Genomic DNA, 15570 nt, shown 5'->3' on the forward strand with positions numbered 1-15570 from the left:
TTACTTTCTAAAGTCTAAAACATAAATTGGTCAACGCATATCAGCTGGGATGCATGGGGTGGACCCCATTCTTTTGAAATCCACAAATCAATACTTAGATTTTTTTTTTTTTTTTTTTTGGAAAAATACTTAAATATTGTTCTTTAAATTTTACTCATTAAGCTATATAACTTTTTTCTCATTGTATTTTAAGTTAAATATAGTTACATGACTGAATTTTAAGAGAAAAAACATATTTAAAGTAATAGCCCCTTATAAGCACTGTACCATAATTTTGTCCCCTCGTCTTATGTAATTGCTTATAGAACCTATCTTAAAAGTTTGATTAAATTCATATACATGATTGCATCAAATTTAATTATCCTTAAAATAGAAAACATGATTTATACCTTAGGTACTTTTAGTGTATAGCTTAGACTAGTTTAGCCCATTGGGCTTTAGCCCAGTATACTGTACTTGTAGTTTACTCCTTTTACTTGTACTGCACACATATCTAGCCTATATAAGGCTCTCTATTGTACATTGTTTTATACACATCAATATACAGACTATTCAGTCTTTCTCACACTTTATATTCTTAACATGGTATCAGAGCCAATCCTCTGACTTTCTGGTTCCTGTGGACATCTCCGGCGTTCTTCCGCTGCCCTCGCCTTCATCCAGTAGCCACTGTCAGAAGCGAGTCACCGCCGTCACGCCCACAGTCCCAGCAAATCTCGGATCTCATTGTTCTGCTCATCCAACTGTCAAAGCAAAGGCATTGAGTGACAAAACAGACAATCCCGAGCAAAACCCAACCAAGAACGGCCAGAAAACACATCACACGCGCCTCCACGCGCCGCCTGAATTTTCTGCCTCACGAGCACGCGCTCTACGCGCCGCCACACGCCACCACGTGCCGTCACTCGCACTCACGCGGCCCACGCGCCAGACCAGACTTCCTCCACGTGCCACACGTGCTTACACGCGCCCCACGCGCCAGCTTCGTTTCGCGAACTGCCACGTCAGCCCTAGTATGACGTCGCCCTACCACGTCAGCACACGTCAGCCGTTGACTGGACCAGACTTGACCGTTGACTTTGACTTGACCGTTGACCGTTGACCAAGTCAAAATTTTCAACAGGACCTATCTTGCTCAGTTTTTCACGTAGATTCTGATTTTGGGCTTCGTTTCTGCATTTGAGGTATCTAAATATCACTTTTTGGTCATTTTCTTCATTATGGCTCAACAAAGTGAACGAGATATCATACGTCCTATCACCATCATGTTGGATGGTCCTACTAGCTATCATGCATGGTCTCAGAATATGACCGTCTTTCTCAAGGGTCGTAAACTGTGGAGATATGTGACTGGTTCAATTCCTAAGCCAGTACCAAACCCTAAGTCCAAAGCCACAGCTGCTGAAGAGTCTTCCAAGACTGCTGTTACAACAGATGATTATGAAGAACGTCTAGAAGAATGGGAGAGTATTCAGAGTAAGATCTTATCTTGGTTTATCTATACCTCTATTCCCTCCATTCATAATCTTCTTCCTCGTCTTGAAACTGCTGAGGCTGCTTGGAAATTTTTGGTCGATCGTTATAACTGCACTAATGATTCAAGCTTGGAGTTTCACATTGAATCAAAGCTTTATCAAATGCGCCAAGAGACAGGTCAGTCTATTTCTGATTTTTATTCTCAGACTTCTACTATGTGGGAACAACTCTCTGCTGCAGATCCTCCACTGGTGTGTTCTAAGGACATTGAGCTCTTTGTCAAATATCGGGATCACCGTAGATTTATGCACTTCATGATGGGTTTACGTGAGGATTTTGAGCCTACTAGGGCTTCTCTACTTAGTCGGTCTCCTACTCCTTCTCTTGATGCTGCAATAAAGGAGCTCATTTCTGAGGAGAATCGTCGGCCCACTTATCACATGACATCATCTGATCATGTCTTGGCTACACCCTCACCACAGCCTCCCATTATTGCATTCACTGCTCCTCCGCGAATAAACTCCGGGCGTCCCACCTCTCAGTCTTCCAAAGGTGCTCACTGCAAGTTTTGCCGTGCCAAAGGCCATGACATCTCTGTTTGTCGTAAGTTACAGAAATTTGTGCAAGAGCAGAATAAAGCTTCTCTTCCTCAGGCAGTTGTTGTATGTCCTTCAGATCCATCGGTTCCTACAGGTCCATCTTTGGCTTCCTCACTTACTACGGCTGATATTGAGGCAGTAGTTCAACAGGTTTTATCCCGCACTTCCACTGCCCTTTCTGTCACCTCAGGTAAACAACCTTGGTTTTTTTGATACTGCATGTTGTAACCATATGACTCCTGATGAATCCCAATTTTCTGATAAGGCATCCTTAGAACATCCAATCACCATTTACACTGCTGATGGAACTCCTATGCCCGTTAGTCATAAAGGAACAATCTCTTCTCCTTGTTTATCCCTTAGTGACACTTTTCATATTCCAAAGTTATCCCTCAATTTGCTTTCTGTTGGTCAACTTTGCGAATTAGGCGTAGATCTTCTATTTACTAATCATGGTGTGGATGTGCAGGATCCCCGGACGGGTCAAGTGCTTGGGACAGGCCGTAAGGTTGGTCGCATGTTTGAGGTTCATGACTTGAAGATTCCTTCACAAGTTGTTTCTGCAGCTGCTACCACTGCCACCTCCTCACCTGATCTATGGCATGCTCGTCTTGGTCATCCATCCTTATCTCGTCTTCAATTATTAGCTTCTCAAAGTCATTTAGGTTCAGTTCAGTTTTCAAAATTTGATTGTACTTCCTGTCATTTTGGCAAACAAACAAAATTGCCATTTAATAAAAGTGACTCATTTTCTTCTGCTCCTTTTGATCTTATACATTCTGATATTTGGGGTCCTGCACCTGTTCCCACTGAGGGGGGATCTAAATATTTTGTCATATTTGTGGATGATTTTTCTCGGTATACTTGGATTTATCTGCTTCACCATAGGTCTGAACTTGTGTCTATTTATCAAACATTTCATAAAATGATTGAAACACAGTTCAATCGCACCGTTAAAGTCTTTCGATCAGATAATGCTCAAGAATATAATGATAAATCTTTCCTATCCTTTTTAGACAGGCATGGTACTCTTCCTCAGCGGTCTTGTCCTTACACCTCTCAACAAAATGGTCGTGCAGAACGAAAACATCGTCACATTCTTGATGTTGTCCGCACCCTTCTCATTTCTGCCTCTCTTCCTGAGCAATTTTGGGGTGAGGCCGCACTCACTGCTGTGCACACTATTAATCGTATTCCTTCACCAACTACACACAACAAATCACCATTTGAGCTTCTCTATGGTCAAACTCTTGACTACTCCTCTCTTCGGGTTTTTGGTTGTGCTTGCTTTGTCTCTCTTCCTCCTCATGAACGAACAAAGCTCCAACCTCGTACTCGTCTCTGTTGTTTCCTTGGTTATGGTGTGTCTCAAAAAGGGTTTCGCTGCTATGATCCCATTTCTCATCGCCTTCGTGTCTCCCGTCATGTTGAGTTTTGGGAACATCGTCCTTTCACGAGCCTTCAGCAGTTTCCTACATCTTCTTCCTCAGAGTCTCCCATTTTTACTGATCTTTTCCTCCCTCTCTATCCTGAACTTGTGGAGGATTCTTCAGCATCGACTGCCTCTCCAGACGACTCATCTCCGGTTCTGTCTTCGGCATATGACCCGCCTGTCTTGGATCCTGTGGCACCACCCTCTCCTGAGTCTCCTATTGGTCCTGAACTTCGTCGTTCCACTCGGGTAAGCATTCCTCCCCCTTATCTCACTGATTATCATTGCTCTTTTGCTCTTGCCACTCTCTATGAACCTCACACCTATCGTGAGGCTCATACTAACTCTCTTTGGCAGCAAGCTATGAATGAAGAACTAGATGCCCTTCATAAGAATCACACGTGGGATGTGGTTGATTTGCCTCCTGGTCAGTCTGTAGTAGGTTGTAGATGGGTTTACAAGATCAAGACCAAGGCTGATGGATCTGTTGAACGATACAAGGCTCGCCTAGTTGCCAAGGGATTTACTCAGGAGTATGGTATTGACTATGAGGAAACATTTGCTCCTGTTGCTCGTCTTACATCTGTTAGATGTCTCATTGCTGTGGCTGCTGTTCGCCATTGGCCTCTTTATCAAATGGATGTGAAGAATGCTTTCCTTAATGGAGACCTCCATGAAGAAGTGTACATGCAACCACCCCCTGGCTATCCACACTCAGGCAATCAAGTTTGCCGCCTTCGCCGTGCTCTTTATGGCCTCAAGCAAGCTCCTCGAGCTTGGTTTGAAAAGTTTAGCTCAGTTGTTGCTCAACAGGGTTTCACTTCGAGTCCTCATGACACTGCTCTCTTTGTTCGAAGATCCTCTGCTGGTATCACTCTTATTCTTCTTTATGTTGATGATATGATTATTACTGGAGATGATTCTGCAGGTATCCGCTCTCTTCAGAACTTCCTTAGTCAGCATTTTGAGATGAAAGATTTGGGCACTCTCAGCTATTTTCTTGGGCTTGAGGTTACCTCATCCTCTGATGGATACTATCTTTCCCAGGCTAAATATGCTTCTGATCTTCTCTCCAAAGCCGGTGTCACTGATAACAAGACTGTTTCCACTCCTTTGGAATACAATGCAAAGCTCACACCCTTGGACGGTGAACCTATATCCGATGCTACTCGCTATTGTCAGTTGGTTGGCAGTTTGATCTATCTCACTGTTACTCGTCCAGATATTTCACATGCCGTGGGTATGGTTAGTAAGTTCATGGATGCACCTCGTTCTGTCCACTATGCTGCTGTTCTTCGGATTCTCCGATATGTCAAAGGCACACTTTATCATGGTCTGCATTACTCCTCTCGATCTTCTCTCGAGCTTCATGCTTATTCAGATGCTGACTGGGCAGGTGATCCAACTGATCGATGCTCTATCACAGGTTTCTGTTTCTTGTTAGGTACTTCTCTGGTCTCGTGGCGCAGCAAGAAGCAGGATGTGGTTTCCCGTTCTAGTACTGAGGCTGAGTATCGTGCCCTTGCCAACACCACTTGTGAGCTTGTTTGGCTTCGCTGGCTCTTGGCTGACATGGATGCTCCACAGCCCACTGCCACTCCTCTTTATTGTGACAATCGTAGTGCTATCTACATTGCTCATAATGATGTCTTCCATGAACGCACTAAGCATATTGAGATCGACTGCCACATCACTCGCCAGCATCTTAAGAAAGGAAATCTCCAGTTATTCTCCATCTCCTCTGCTGACCAGCTTGCTGATATCTTTACCAAGACTCACCCGCCTGGTCGCCTTCGAGATCTTATATCCAAACTCCAATTGGCTTCCTCCTTGCCACCTCGAGTTTGAGGGGGGATGTTAGTGTATAGCTTAGACTAGTTTAGCCCATTGGGCTTTAGCCCAGTATACTGTACTTGTAGTTTACTCCTTTTACTTGTACTGCACACATATCTAGCCTATATAAGGCTCTCTATTGTACATTGTTTTATACACATCAATATACAGACTATTCAGTCTTTCTCACACTTTATATTCTTAACAGGTACGATGCTATGAACATGATTTATTGGAAAAGTTATATAAAAATCTCAAAAGTTTATACTTTATATCCTATTTCAAATTAAGTGTTCGGTGTTTAATTTTGTCAATTAGAATCTTAGAATTATGAAACTGATTCAATTTGAAGCTCATCTTCATTTGTGTTATTCATTTTTATTATTTTAGATAGTTACCAAGCAAAGATAAATAAGAAATTATTGACAAAATTTGTATTTCACATAATTAATTTTGATTTTCTAGCAATCTCTTTCTCAATATATGTGAAGCTTTCTCTCTCTAATTGGATCTATATTTCTCTACCCTCTTTGTCCAATAATGACCAAATTGATTTATGTGAACAAGATCTAGGTGAAACTTCATAATATGAATAATTTTCCGCTTTTCTCTATTCTATTTCTACCCAGAATAACAAAATTAATAAAATAAAAAGTTTCAAATAAAAATAATTTCACAAAATTGACCTTATTTGACAAAATTAAGAACTTGATACATAATTTGAAACCATGTATAAACCTGAGGCCTATTATGATATTTTCCTTGTTAATTTTCCATAATTTGTTATTAATATAATAGCATATTTATATAGCTAACACTAGCACCATTATGATTATCCACTGATTATAAGTTCATAAAATGTTATTCATTTTTGTGGCCAAAGAGTTTTGTAGATTAGCAAGCATCACTTCATAACAGCACTTATTAACATCATAGACAATATATATATATTCATTTTGGGATGTACAAAGATATGGTGCTGTTTTTCACTAGAATCACATATTGCAACTCTTGAACAAATAAAACAGACTCTACAAATCCTTAATCCCAAAACTGCTTTTGATAGCAAATTATTGGCTCAATTACAACCGTCCTTGCCATTCCACAATTATGTTATCCTACTTGTTAAGAATATAAAGAGAGAGAAATTGAAAAATCTGTATATTAACATATATTCTTTGTGTAACACTGGGTCCAAGTCCAATAAGCTAGATTAACGTATATACTAACACTCTACCCTTGACCTCTCAATCCAGCCAATTTACCACAACTCAACCATATCCCCATAACTATCCATCCCATACACTAGCTGATGAGACCCCCTTTATCCTCTCTATTTGCTACTTCAAAACCATAATCCAGGATCTTCAAAATCTTTCCCTCCCATCACCTTAACATTCTGAGCACCTGACTTCTTTTCACCAAAACAACTCAACCACATTGTAACTGTTACTAACTTACTAGAGTTTATCTCAATCTTTCCTGAGGGCATAACCTGTCAAGAACAGAGGATTTGAAAAAGATTTTTAGTCTGAACATTGAAAGGAAAAAAAATTAGGATAAGACCCTTCCACAACAAAAATGATCTTATGTAGAAACCACTAAGGCATGACTCTTATTCTTTCTTGCTTTGATTTGAATTGATATGATTTAGTGATTTGATTCCCATCACAGGTCCTCTTTCTTATGAATTTGGTATCATTTTTAGATTTTTAGATAGGTGATACTTTTTAAGATACAAGATGAGAAATTTTGGATTTTAATAAAGTTTGTTTATGTAATAATTGTCAATTTCAAATATACTTTGATAATATTTGTAATTTTTTTTTTTTGGTCAAATAAAAGTTTAGGTGAGGGGAGGCTCTCAAACGGTCAAACCTAGGCCTTTTGGGCAAAGCATTTGAACCTTACCAACTGAACCAACCTCGTTGGCATAATTGTCACTTTCTAATATACATTAATGCTATTTAAGAATGAATGTTTTCTTTACCTCACCTTTTGAGTTCTTGAAAAAAAAAAGATTATTTTTCATCTTGATAACAAAGAAATTGTTTTGATTATAATGTGTATTTATGTATAAATTTTAAGAAAGGGTCTATATGCATTTAGGGCATTTATTAATAAATCATATAAATAAATAAAAACTTGGACACCACTTTTATGAAAAAATATATAAAATATTGTCAAAAAAATCAAAATTGTTTTTTTTTTTTTTTTGTGAAAATCAATCAAAAATGTTTTCTCTCTATATAAAAATTTCCTAGAAGTATTTCTTAAATGAATGCTCATTAACAAAATCCATACAAAAATCATATTGTTTATTTATCATTCACCTTTTGTAGTGGTAGCTACCTTGCTGTACACTTCACTTTGAGAACCTTTTGCTTCTCCAATCAAAACAGCATGCGAGAATAATAATGTGGGTTGGAGGTTGGAACGTGCACTAAAAGTGGGGATTTTTAGCGTAGCCTTTTATGATTCTCTCTAAAATCATACTGTCCGGTGGCAATTAGTAGTGCTTTTCCTATATATACATATATTGTTCCACGGGAGAGAGACAGTGGTGCTAGGGAGAAAATTGATGCCCATGCAAAAAGTGATTTGTGTGTACAATTGTACCTTGTGTACTTTAAGTAACGTGTAATTATCATCGCTCTAAATTATAATATTTTCAAATAGTGATATAGTCATTCTTTAGCATAGGGCTAGGACCCTTCTCAATTTTGTTTGTGCAATAAAATTGCACTCGGTCCTCCTCAACAATATTGTTGCCTCTCTTAAAGGTTATAAAAAAAATTTATGGATCTAAAATCTAGTGGCAGAGCTAGAAGATCTTCTTGGAGAGAGAAGGAGGGAGGTAGTGGCGGCTCTAAGAATTTTCCTAAAGTGTTCTTATAAGTTCCTAGAAATTTTTCTCAGGGTAGTAAAAGAATAAATAATAAACTATAAGTTCATTTGAAATATTAATAAAATTATTAATTATTATTGTTTAGTTGTTTCATTAATTCTTTTGTCTTTTATAAACTATAATTTGTTATATTGTTGTTTCATTAATTATAAAATTATTAATTATTGTTTAGCCTAACATAATTTAATTTGTTAGTCTTTTATAATGTATTGGTTAATTAAATTATTAATTATTGTTTATTAGTTGTTTTCCCCAATTAATTATTGGTTAATTAAATTATTGTTTATTAGTTGCACAATACACATTACACTAAAAGACAATTAATATCTCACTAACACCAACACCAACAGATAAGATAAAGCCAAAAATTCAAAAACAGGGCAAAATATTAATAAAGTTAAAGCTTCAGCCAATCACAATTCAAAAGAATCGAATAAAGTTAGTCTTAAAGAATAAAGAGAGAGAGAGAGAGAGAGAGAGAGAGACTCTCATTCATTTCATTTCAGTGATTTCAGAGAGAGAGAGAGAGAGAGAGAGAGAGAGAGAGATACAGAGAGACAGAGAGAGAGAGAAAAAGAGAGAGAAGTTAGTAAAATGAAATATCTTGAGGGAGCACCAGAGCAAGGAGGCCTGAGTCTGAGGAGCGAGCGACAAGCGATCTTCGATCGGCGAGCGAGCGACGTGACCAATCGACAATCTCCGATGCCCGAATCTCGATGCGATGTGCTCTGGACTAGAGCTTGGCTGACCAATCTCCGATACAACGATGCCCGATTCGTCTATTAGCTTGTGTTGCAGCGTTGCCTGTTGATGTTTTTGTCTTTAGGTTTGCTTTTGTGATTTTCTGATTTAGTGATTTGCAACATATATTGGGGTTTGGTTTTTTTTTTTTTTTTTTTTTTTTGAGAATCCATGGGTTTGCTACCTCTATAATCTATTGGGCTTGCAGGTGGGCTTGATGTTGGGCTTGCCATCTGTTTGTTTGTTTTTTTTTTTTTTTTTTTTGGCTCTTGTGATTGGGGGCATCAGGCATGAGGGTGTTTCTAATTTTGATTAAGGGTGTTCCTAATTTTTTTTAAGGGTAAACAAATAAAAAATTTTAATTATTATATACAATTATTTTTTTTCAGGTCAGGGTGTTCCTAGGAACACCCTGAGCTTAACGTGGTGCCACCACTGGGGGGTGTGCTTATAAATTGTATGTAATTACTCCAACACTTCTTTTACATTTTATTTATTGATTAGAAATCTTTTTTGGTTGAAAAGAATATTATATAAGTGTGATTGTGGGCAAAATTTGCTATTCAGACTGATTTTAGAAAATTTTTTGGTGAATAGTATGCGCGTCAAACATTTTAGTTAGTTAGACTGTTTTCAAAAAAAAAAATGGAACTCGAGTTTCTGAAACCCGAGTTCCAAGTTTTTTCACACAGAACTCGAGTTTAGGAAACTTGAGTTCTGTACAAATGGAACTCGAGTTTCTTAGACTCGAGTTCCACTTTTTTTTTTTTTTTTTGGGTCCTTTTCAGACTTCATCTAAGAGTTGGAACTCGAGTTTCTTAAACTTGATTTTCAAAAATAGTCCAACTAACTAAAATGTTTCATCCGCATACTATGTAGCAAAAATTTTTCTAAAAATCTACTATTTGGCAAATTTTGCCTGTGAATGTGTCTATATATTTAATTCTCAAATCTCATGATCATGTACTTTACCTTTTAACAATTTGGTTACAGTATATTGCATCAAGATTGTGAGTAAATCAATTAAAAATTGTACACACATGATCAAAATAATTGAAAATTAAATGGTATATTAAGAAAGAAATCATAGTTGGAGAGATATTTTTACATTTTATACACACAAAAATATACTACCCATATATATATATACACTTGACATATATTTTGGGAGGATTATAACTTACGCTAAAGTTTAAACATTAAAAAAAAAATTGAGAGGTCAAGTAGTATTTTTTGTTAGGCTATATTTGTAAGTATATTATATAATATGGGGAACTAAAAAATATTTAGAAGTTTTGGGGGTCACCGGGTCTACATGTGGCTCCACCACTGCTAAAATCCAAAAAATTAGCATGCCCATAAAAATTAACTCAACAGCAAAATCGTCAATAGCAATTTCACCAGAGAATGGCTATGATTTGTGAGGAAAATTCTATGCCTCTGTTTACGTAGTGTTGAAGAGAGTACTCTGAGTTCTGATATGATTTTTGCGTTAGTGAGAGAGAGAGAGAGAGTGAAAAAGAGATTTGAGAGGAAGAGTCTGGAGAAAGAAAACTATAAGCAATGGGAATGATAAAGATGAAAGTTAAATCTGTGGATGATTATGTGGTGCTAACTGATCAAATGTCAGGTGAGTAAAGTGACATTTTTCAAACAGATAAGCTTGTGAATTTGGGTCAAACCACGAGTGAATTTATTATAATTACCCCTTTATTTTAAATGTCAATGAAAATTATTAATTACTATTATTATAATTATTATTGTTATTATTATTAGTGGTACGGTACTTCAGTATGAACTAGAAAATCAGAATACTACCCACTTGATAGTGAGAACTAGAAAATTAGAATACTACCCACTTGTACTTACTCTTCTAGATTCTACTGGCCAGCCTTTTTAGTTATAAATGTCATCAAAACTAACTTTGCAACAAAATGAAAGATGAGTTTTTGACAGACGATTTGATGTTATTTATTGAAAGGAACATCATTGAGACATTTAGTTCGGATTAAATTATCAAATGATTTTGAAGATTTAAAAAAACATATTGAATTCACTTTTCATAAATGATTGCATTATAATGTTATAATGTATTAGGAAATAACAATTTTGTGTCTTTATATTTGTTAACAGTTTGTTAATTCTAAATTAATGTTTATTTGAAGTTTCATAATGATTTTTTTTTTGGGCCCCCTAACTTGAGGTTTAGGCTCTGTCCCTACTTTCAAAGTCATAAGAAGATGAATAAAAACAGAGTAACCAATGTAATGAGTAAAATATGAAAATCTTAGTCCCCAAAAAAGTAAATTAAAAAAGCTATGAAAATCTTGATAGGTATGGTATAGTTTAACTTCAAAGAAAATCATTTGAATTTCTTGCCTTGTAAAACACTCCTAACCAATGTATCATCTTGCTACTTGAATTTATAGCATTGTTTTGTACCCCACATCAAGAAGAACAATCAATCTAGCAACTAATTGAAATAACCTGCGGATGTCTCAAAAAACTGGATAATAACAATCACTAAGCAGCACCAAATATCATAACTGTCCACTAATAATCACCAAAATTATAAGTCATAAATATTATATAGATGCTGTTATTACATTATTTTTTGCAGACATAACTTAGCTCGTAACATATGCTGCACTTTTGAAGTATTTTAAACAAGTTTGACTTGAGTGCACAGCTCAATCAGTGGGGAGCAAACCTCTTCCTCAACTTGGCAATATCCTTAGAACTCAATCCGAAAACCTTCTCCAAAAGCTCTTCCTTAATTCCAGAACCAAAAATTGCAGTTGGGAGCCTCTGCAATCCTGGGTTTTGGCTGTCGAAACTCCCTAAAATGGTCGCTGGTTTATCTCCAACATTCATTTGAAAGTGTACTACACCTCTAGGAAACACCATGACCTCGCCTTTCTCGATCACTTTGGCAAAAATCCGGTTGCTAGTATCGATGAATCCAGAATAAATCCTTCCCTCCAGCACAAAAGCAGTCTCAGTTGCTCTAGGATGGAAATGTGGCACATTGATTCCATCAACATCAAAGTCTGCCCTTACAAATGACATACCAAGCGTGTTTAATCCCGGAAAGACATTTGAATTTACTGCCACAGATGCGAAGCCAGTTTTCCGATAGTTTCCAGGAGTCTTTATGCCTGAGAATATGAAATCTTCAACTGTGACAGCTGATGAGTTCTTGCATGAGGGGTTACTAGTTGCAGATTCTTTGATGGCTACGCAGTAGTCTAGGACTGGATCAGGGTCAGAAGCAAAGACTACATGGTTGTGGAGGAGAACAAAAGCTAAAAAAAGTGTAATTTTCTGGATCATTGTTTGCATTCTTTGGTTATGGATCAAGAATGGTCTTTGAGAGGAAATTGTTGCCCCAATCGGAGAGAAGTATAAGCCTATTAATTACTGGATGAATAATAAGTATGAATTTCTTGCTATATATATATATATATATATATAGAGTATAGATAGACAGTGGTTTTCTAATTCATGGTGGACTTCGCTTGGGGACAAAGACTAGCACGTCCAGAGAGGATAGCATTGCTTTTTTTTTTGCCTAGGCCTGTTGGCATTTTCTAGTGGGAGGATTGATTGACTGATTAATTAAAGTGATGTTGAGTTGTGTTCATGGCTTACATAATTGCACAACGCGTATATCAAAAGATTTTGGTATGCTAAACAAATCCCTCACCTAAACACTTCTTTTTTTAATGTAATATTGTAAAATTGACTTAAATCCATGAACTTTCCAACTGCTACAAATGGGGGAAATAAATAAAAAAGAAGAATGACATTGTTTTTTTTTTTTTTTTTTGGTTACAGTAGTTCACAAGAATAATACCATTCCTACAGCCTGTCAAACATGGACACTTTGAGAACACCCTCACATGCATGTCTTTGTCCGTCAAACAAAAAGATATAGATTTTTTAAATTTATTTTAAAGTCCATTTAATTCAATATATTTTTTTAAAAAATTGATAGTAATCATTTATTTTAAAATAAAAATAATATATTTAAAGATAAATTAAAAAATACCAAGACACCCCTGAACTTTTATTTTAGCCCAATTTAATCCTTGAACTTTATACAGCTACCAAATTGAACCATTCGTTAATTTTGCTGTTTAAATCACTAAGAGCATCTCCAAGAGCATCGGTATCCGGCTTTATTAGCTAAAATTTGGAGATTTTGTGTACTGTATATGCTCCAACAGCTTCGGTATAGCTGGATTTTTTTTTTTGGTTAATGAACAGTAGCCCATCAAGTCTGATGGGCTACTGTTCATTCTTCAAATACATTTTTTCTATTATAATAATTATGTGTTGAATAAAAAAATGTTGGAAGATGTGTAGTTGTTAAAAAAAGAATAAATAATGAATGAAAAAATAATATTTAAGTGAGATAGAGAATCTGTTGGAATGTATTTGAAAAAGTGGGTAAATAAAAGTAAAAGTCACTGTTCATTCTCCAAATAGTACAAAAATTTGATGAATTTGCTGAAGATCTCTAACGTCCAACAAATTGAAGAAGAGAGAGAAACCACCACCAACCTTATCCTCCCTTCTCACTATCAAAGACCCACTCACAGCCTCCACAACCAGAAAACCACCCTCCATTAATACCCAAAACAAAAACCCAAAGAAACAATTCTAGAGGTTCTCAACAAATACAGAGAAGAAATCTCAAGAAGGAAACTCACTATCAACCTCCTACAAGCAAAAACCAAAACACAAAAAATTCCCTTCCTCCTCACCAAAGAAATACCCGAACAACAAATATAACCAAAAACACCGGTTTCAGCAAAGAGGGTAGTGACGACTGACGACTTCAACTTGAATTTGTGGGAGACAGAGGGTAGTTCCAGCAATGCAGCCACTCTCTTGTCTCAATTTCTCCAACAATGTTATTGCTTATGAATGGCAAAAAATTGTGTGGCGTGCAAGCTTTAAGGAAATTAAATAAAACAATAAAAAAAAATAAAAAATAAAAAAAAAACCCAAAAAAGTTCACAACCACATGTTCACCTCACAGGTACCCACAGGAATGAGCTTTCAAATCTCACATTTATCAAGTTTTATCTCCACTCTCATCACTCATCAGACATCAAAAACAAACTATTCTCCAGTTCTCCTCTAATCTCTATTCTTATCGTCATCTCCTCTTCTTCTTTGTCTTCTTCTTTATTTTTTATTTTTTTTTCTTCACCGAGCTCAGCATCCATATCAGCCGAATCTTGAATTTCGGTCAGAATGGAATCGTATGAGTGACATTAGTGATTTAAACAAAAAACTTAATAGATGGTTCAATTAGGCATATGTACAAAGTTCAAGGAGAAAATTAGTTAAAATAAAAGTTTAGGGTTGTATTGGCCACTAGTCCAAAGTTCATGGGGGGTGTCTTGGTATTTTTTTTTCCAAAGATATGTGCTAAAGTTTAAAATTTAGTTGTATATATAAAAAAATAAATAAATAAATAAATAAAATAAAATAAAAAAATAAATAAACAAATTTTTTTAATAAAGCGAAGCTTGTTACATACGTTTCAAATATAGAATTCATCCCACTCATTTGTCACGCATTCTACTAAAATATTCATTATCATCTTATTCGTTTTTTCTTTCTCCTCTCAAAAGTCAAAACACCCACAGCCAGATCGCCCACTCCCCTCAAGCTTGCAACACAACATACTACTTATTTGGTTTTGCAAGCTCAAGACATAAATAATGGGTACTTCGGCTTCCATGGGCAAAGTATGGATATTGAGTATAATATTTCTTGCCAAACAACTAAAATGACTCCCTTTGAGATACTTTATGGTCATCCACACTAGCAATATGAAAAAAAGGATTTTATGTTTCCACTGCATGCAACAAAAACATGAGATAAAAGCTTTATGCAAAACTTAAGTTTGAGACCGGAGATTGAGGTTTCTCATTTTTCAACTGAGAAAACACTTTATTCAAACCATACATGAATAGAGCCTACTCAAGGTCGATGAAGATGGAGATGTCATGTTAGAACCGAATAGGTCCTACAACTTTGCTAGTTTACCTATTATTGGAGTTTCCATTTGGGATAAACTTTCTATATAGCAGGTATGCATTTAATACTTTTCTTCCGAACAAATTATATAAATACCTCCTAGATGCAAAAGAATATGCTGCAGATAGAGACAATGTACTAACAAACTAACAAACAAACTCGACTGTGTCTTCTCTTTTTCTTTTTCTTTTTTCCCTTTCGGAAAAGAAAACTAAATAAAAATAATAATAAAAGAAGAGCAAATCTGTATGCACGCATGTGTGCTATTATCACAAAAACTGTATAGTTTTCCTTGTGCCTGTTTACTACGTCTAAATTGGGAAACATGAAAAACAAAAGCAAATATTAACGCACCAATGCTTGAAAGCCAGATTTAGAGTCCTAATTACACCACACTAACGCACCAACTAGTTTTTCATCCTTTTGTTCCTGCAAGTTAGCATGCGTATTGGGGCTTGGGCAAATCAATGTCTAAGACATCACACATCATTTTTCACAAACTTTTTGCATAACTATTAATATGG

The 15570-nt window shown here is 36.2% G+C and overlaps 1 protein-coding gene across 1 annotated transcript; it reads right to left on the bottom strand.

Moving 5' to 3' along the window:
• Nucleotides 1-11546: 11546 nt before the first annotated feature.
• LOC126722476 (germin-like protein subfamily 3 member 2) lies at nucleotides 11547-12567 on the bottom strand. Its single transcript, XM_050425634.1, has one exon. It carries the CDS (start codon nucleotides 12329-12331, stop codon nucleotides 11684-11686), a length of 648 nt encoding a protein of 215 aa, XP_050281591.1. The 5' UTR covers nucleotides 12332-12567; the 3' UTR covers nucleotides 11547-11683.
• Between the last annotated feature and the right edge of the window lie 3003 nt (nucleotides 12568-15570).

Source organism: Quercus robur, chromosome 4, assembly GCF_932294415.1.
Source record: "Quercus robur chromosome 4, dhQueRobu3.1, whole genome shotgun sequence".
In the NCBI taxonomy this organism is placed as follows: domain Eukaryota; kingdom Viridiplantae; phylum Streptophyta; class Magnoliopsida; order Fagales; family Fagaceae; genus Quercus; species Quercus robur.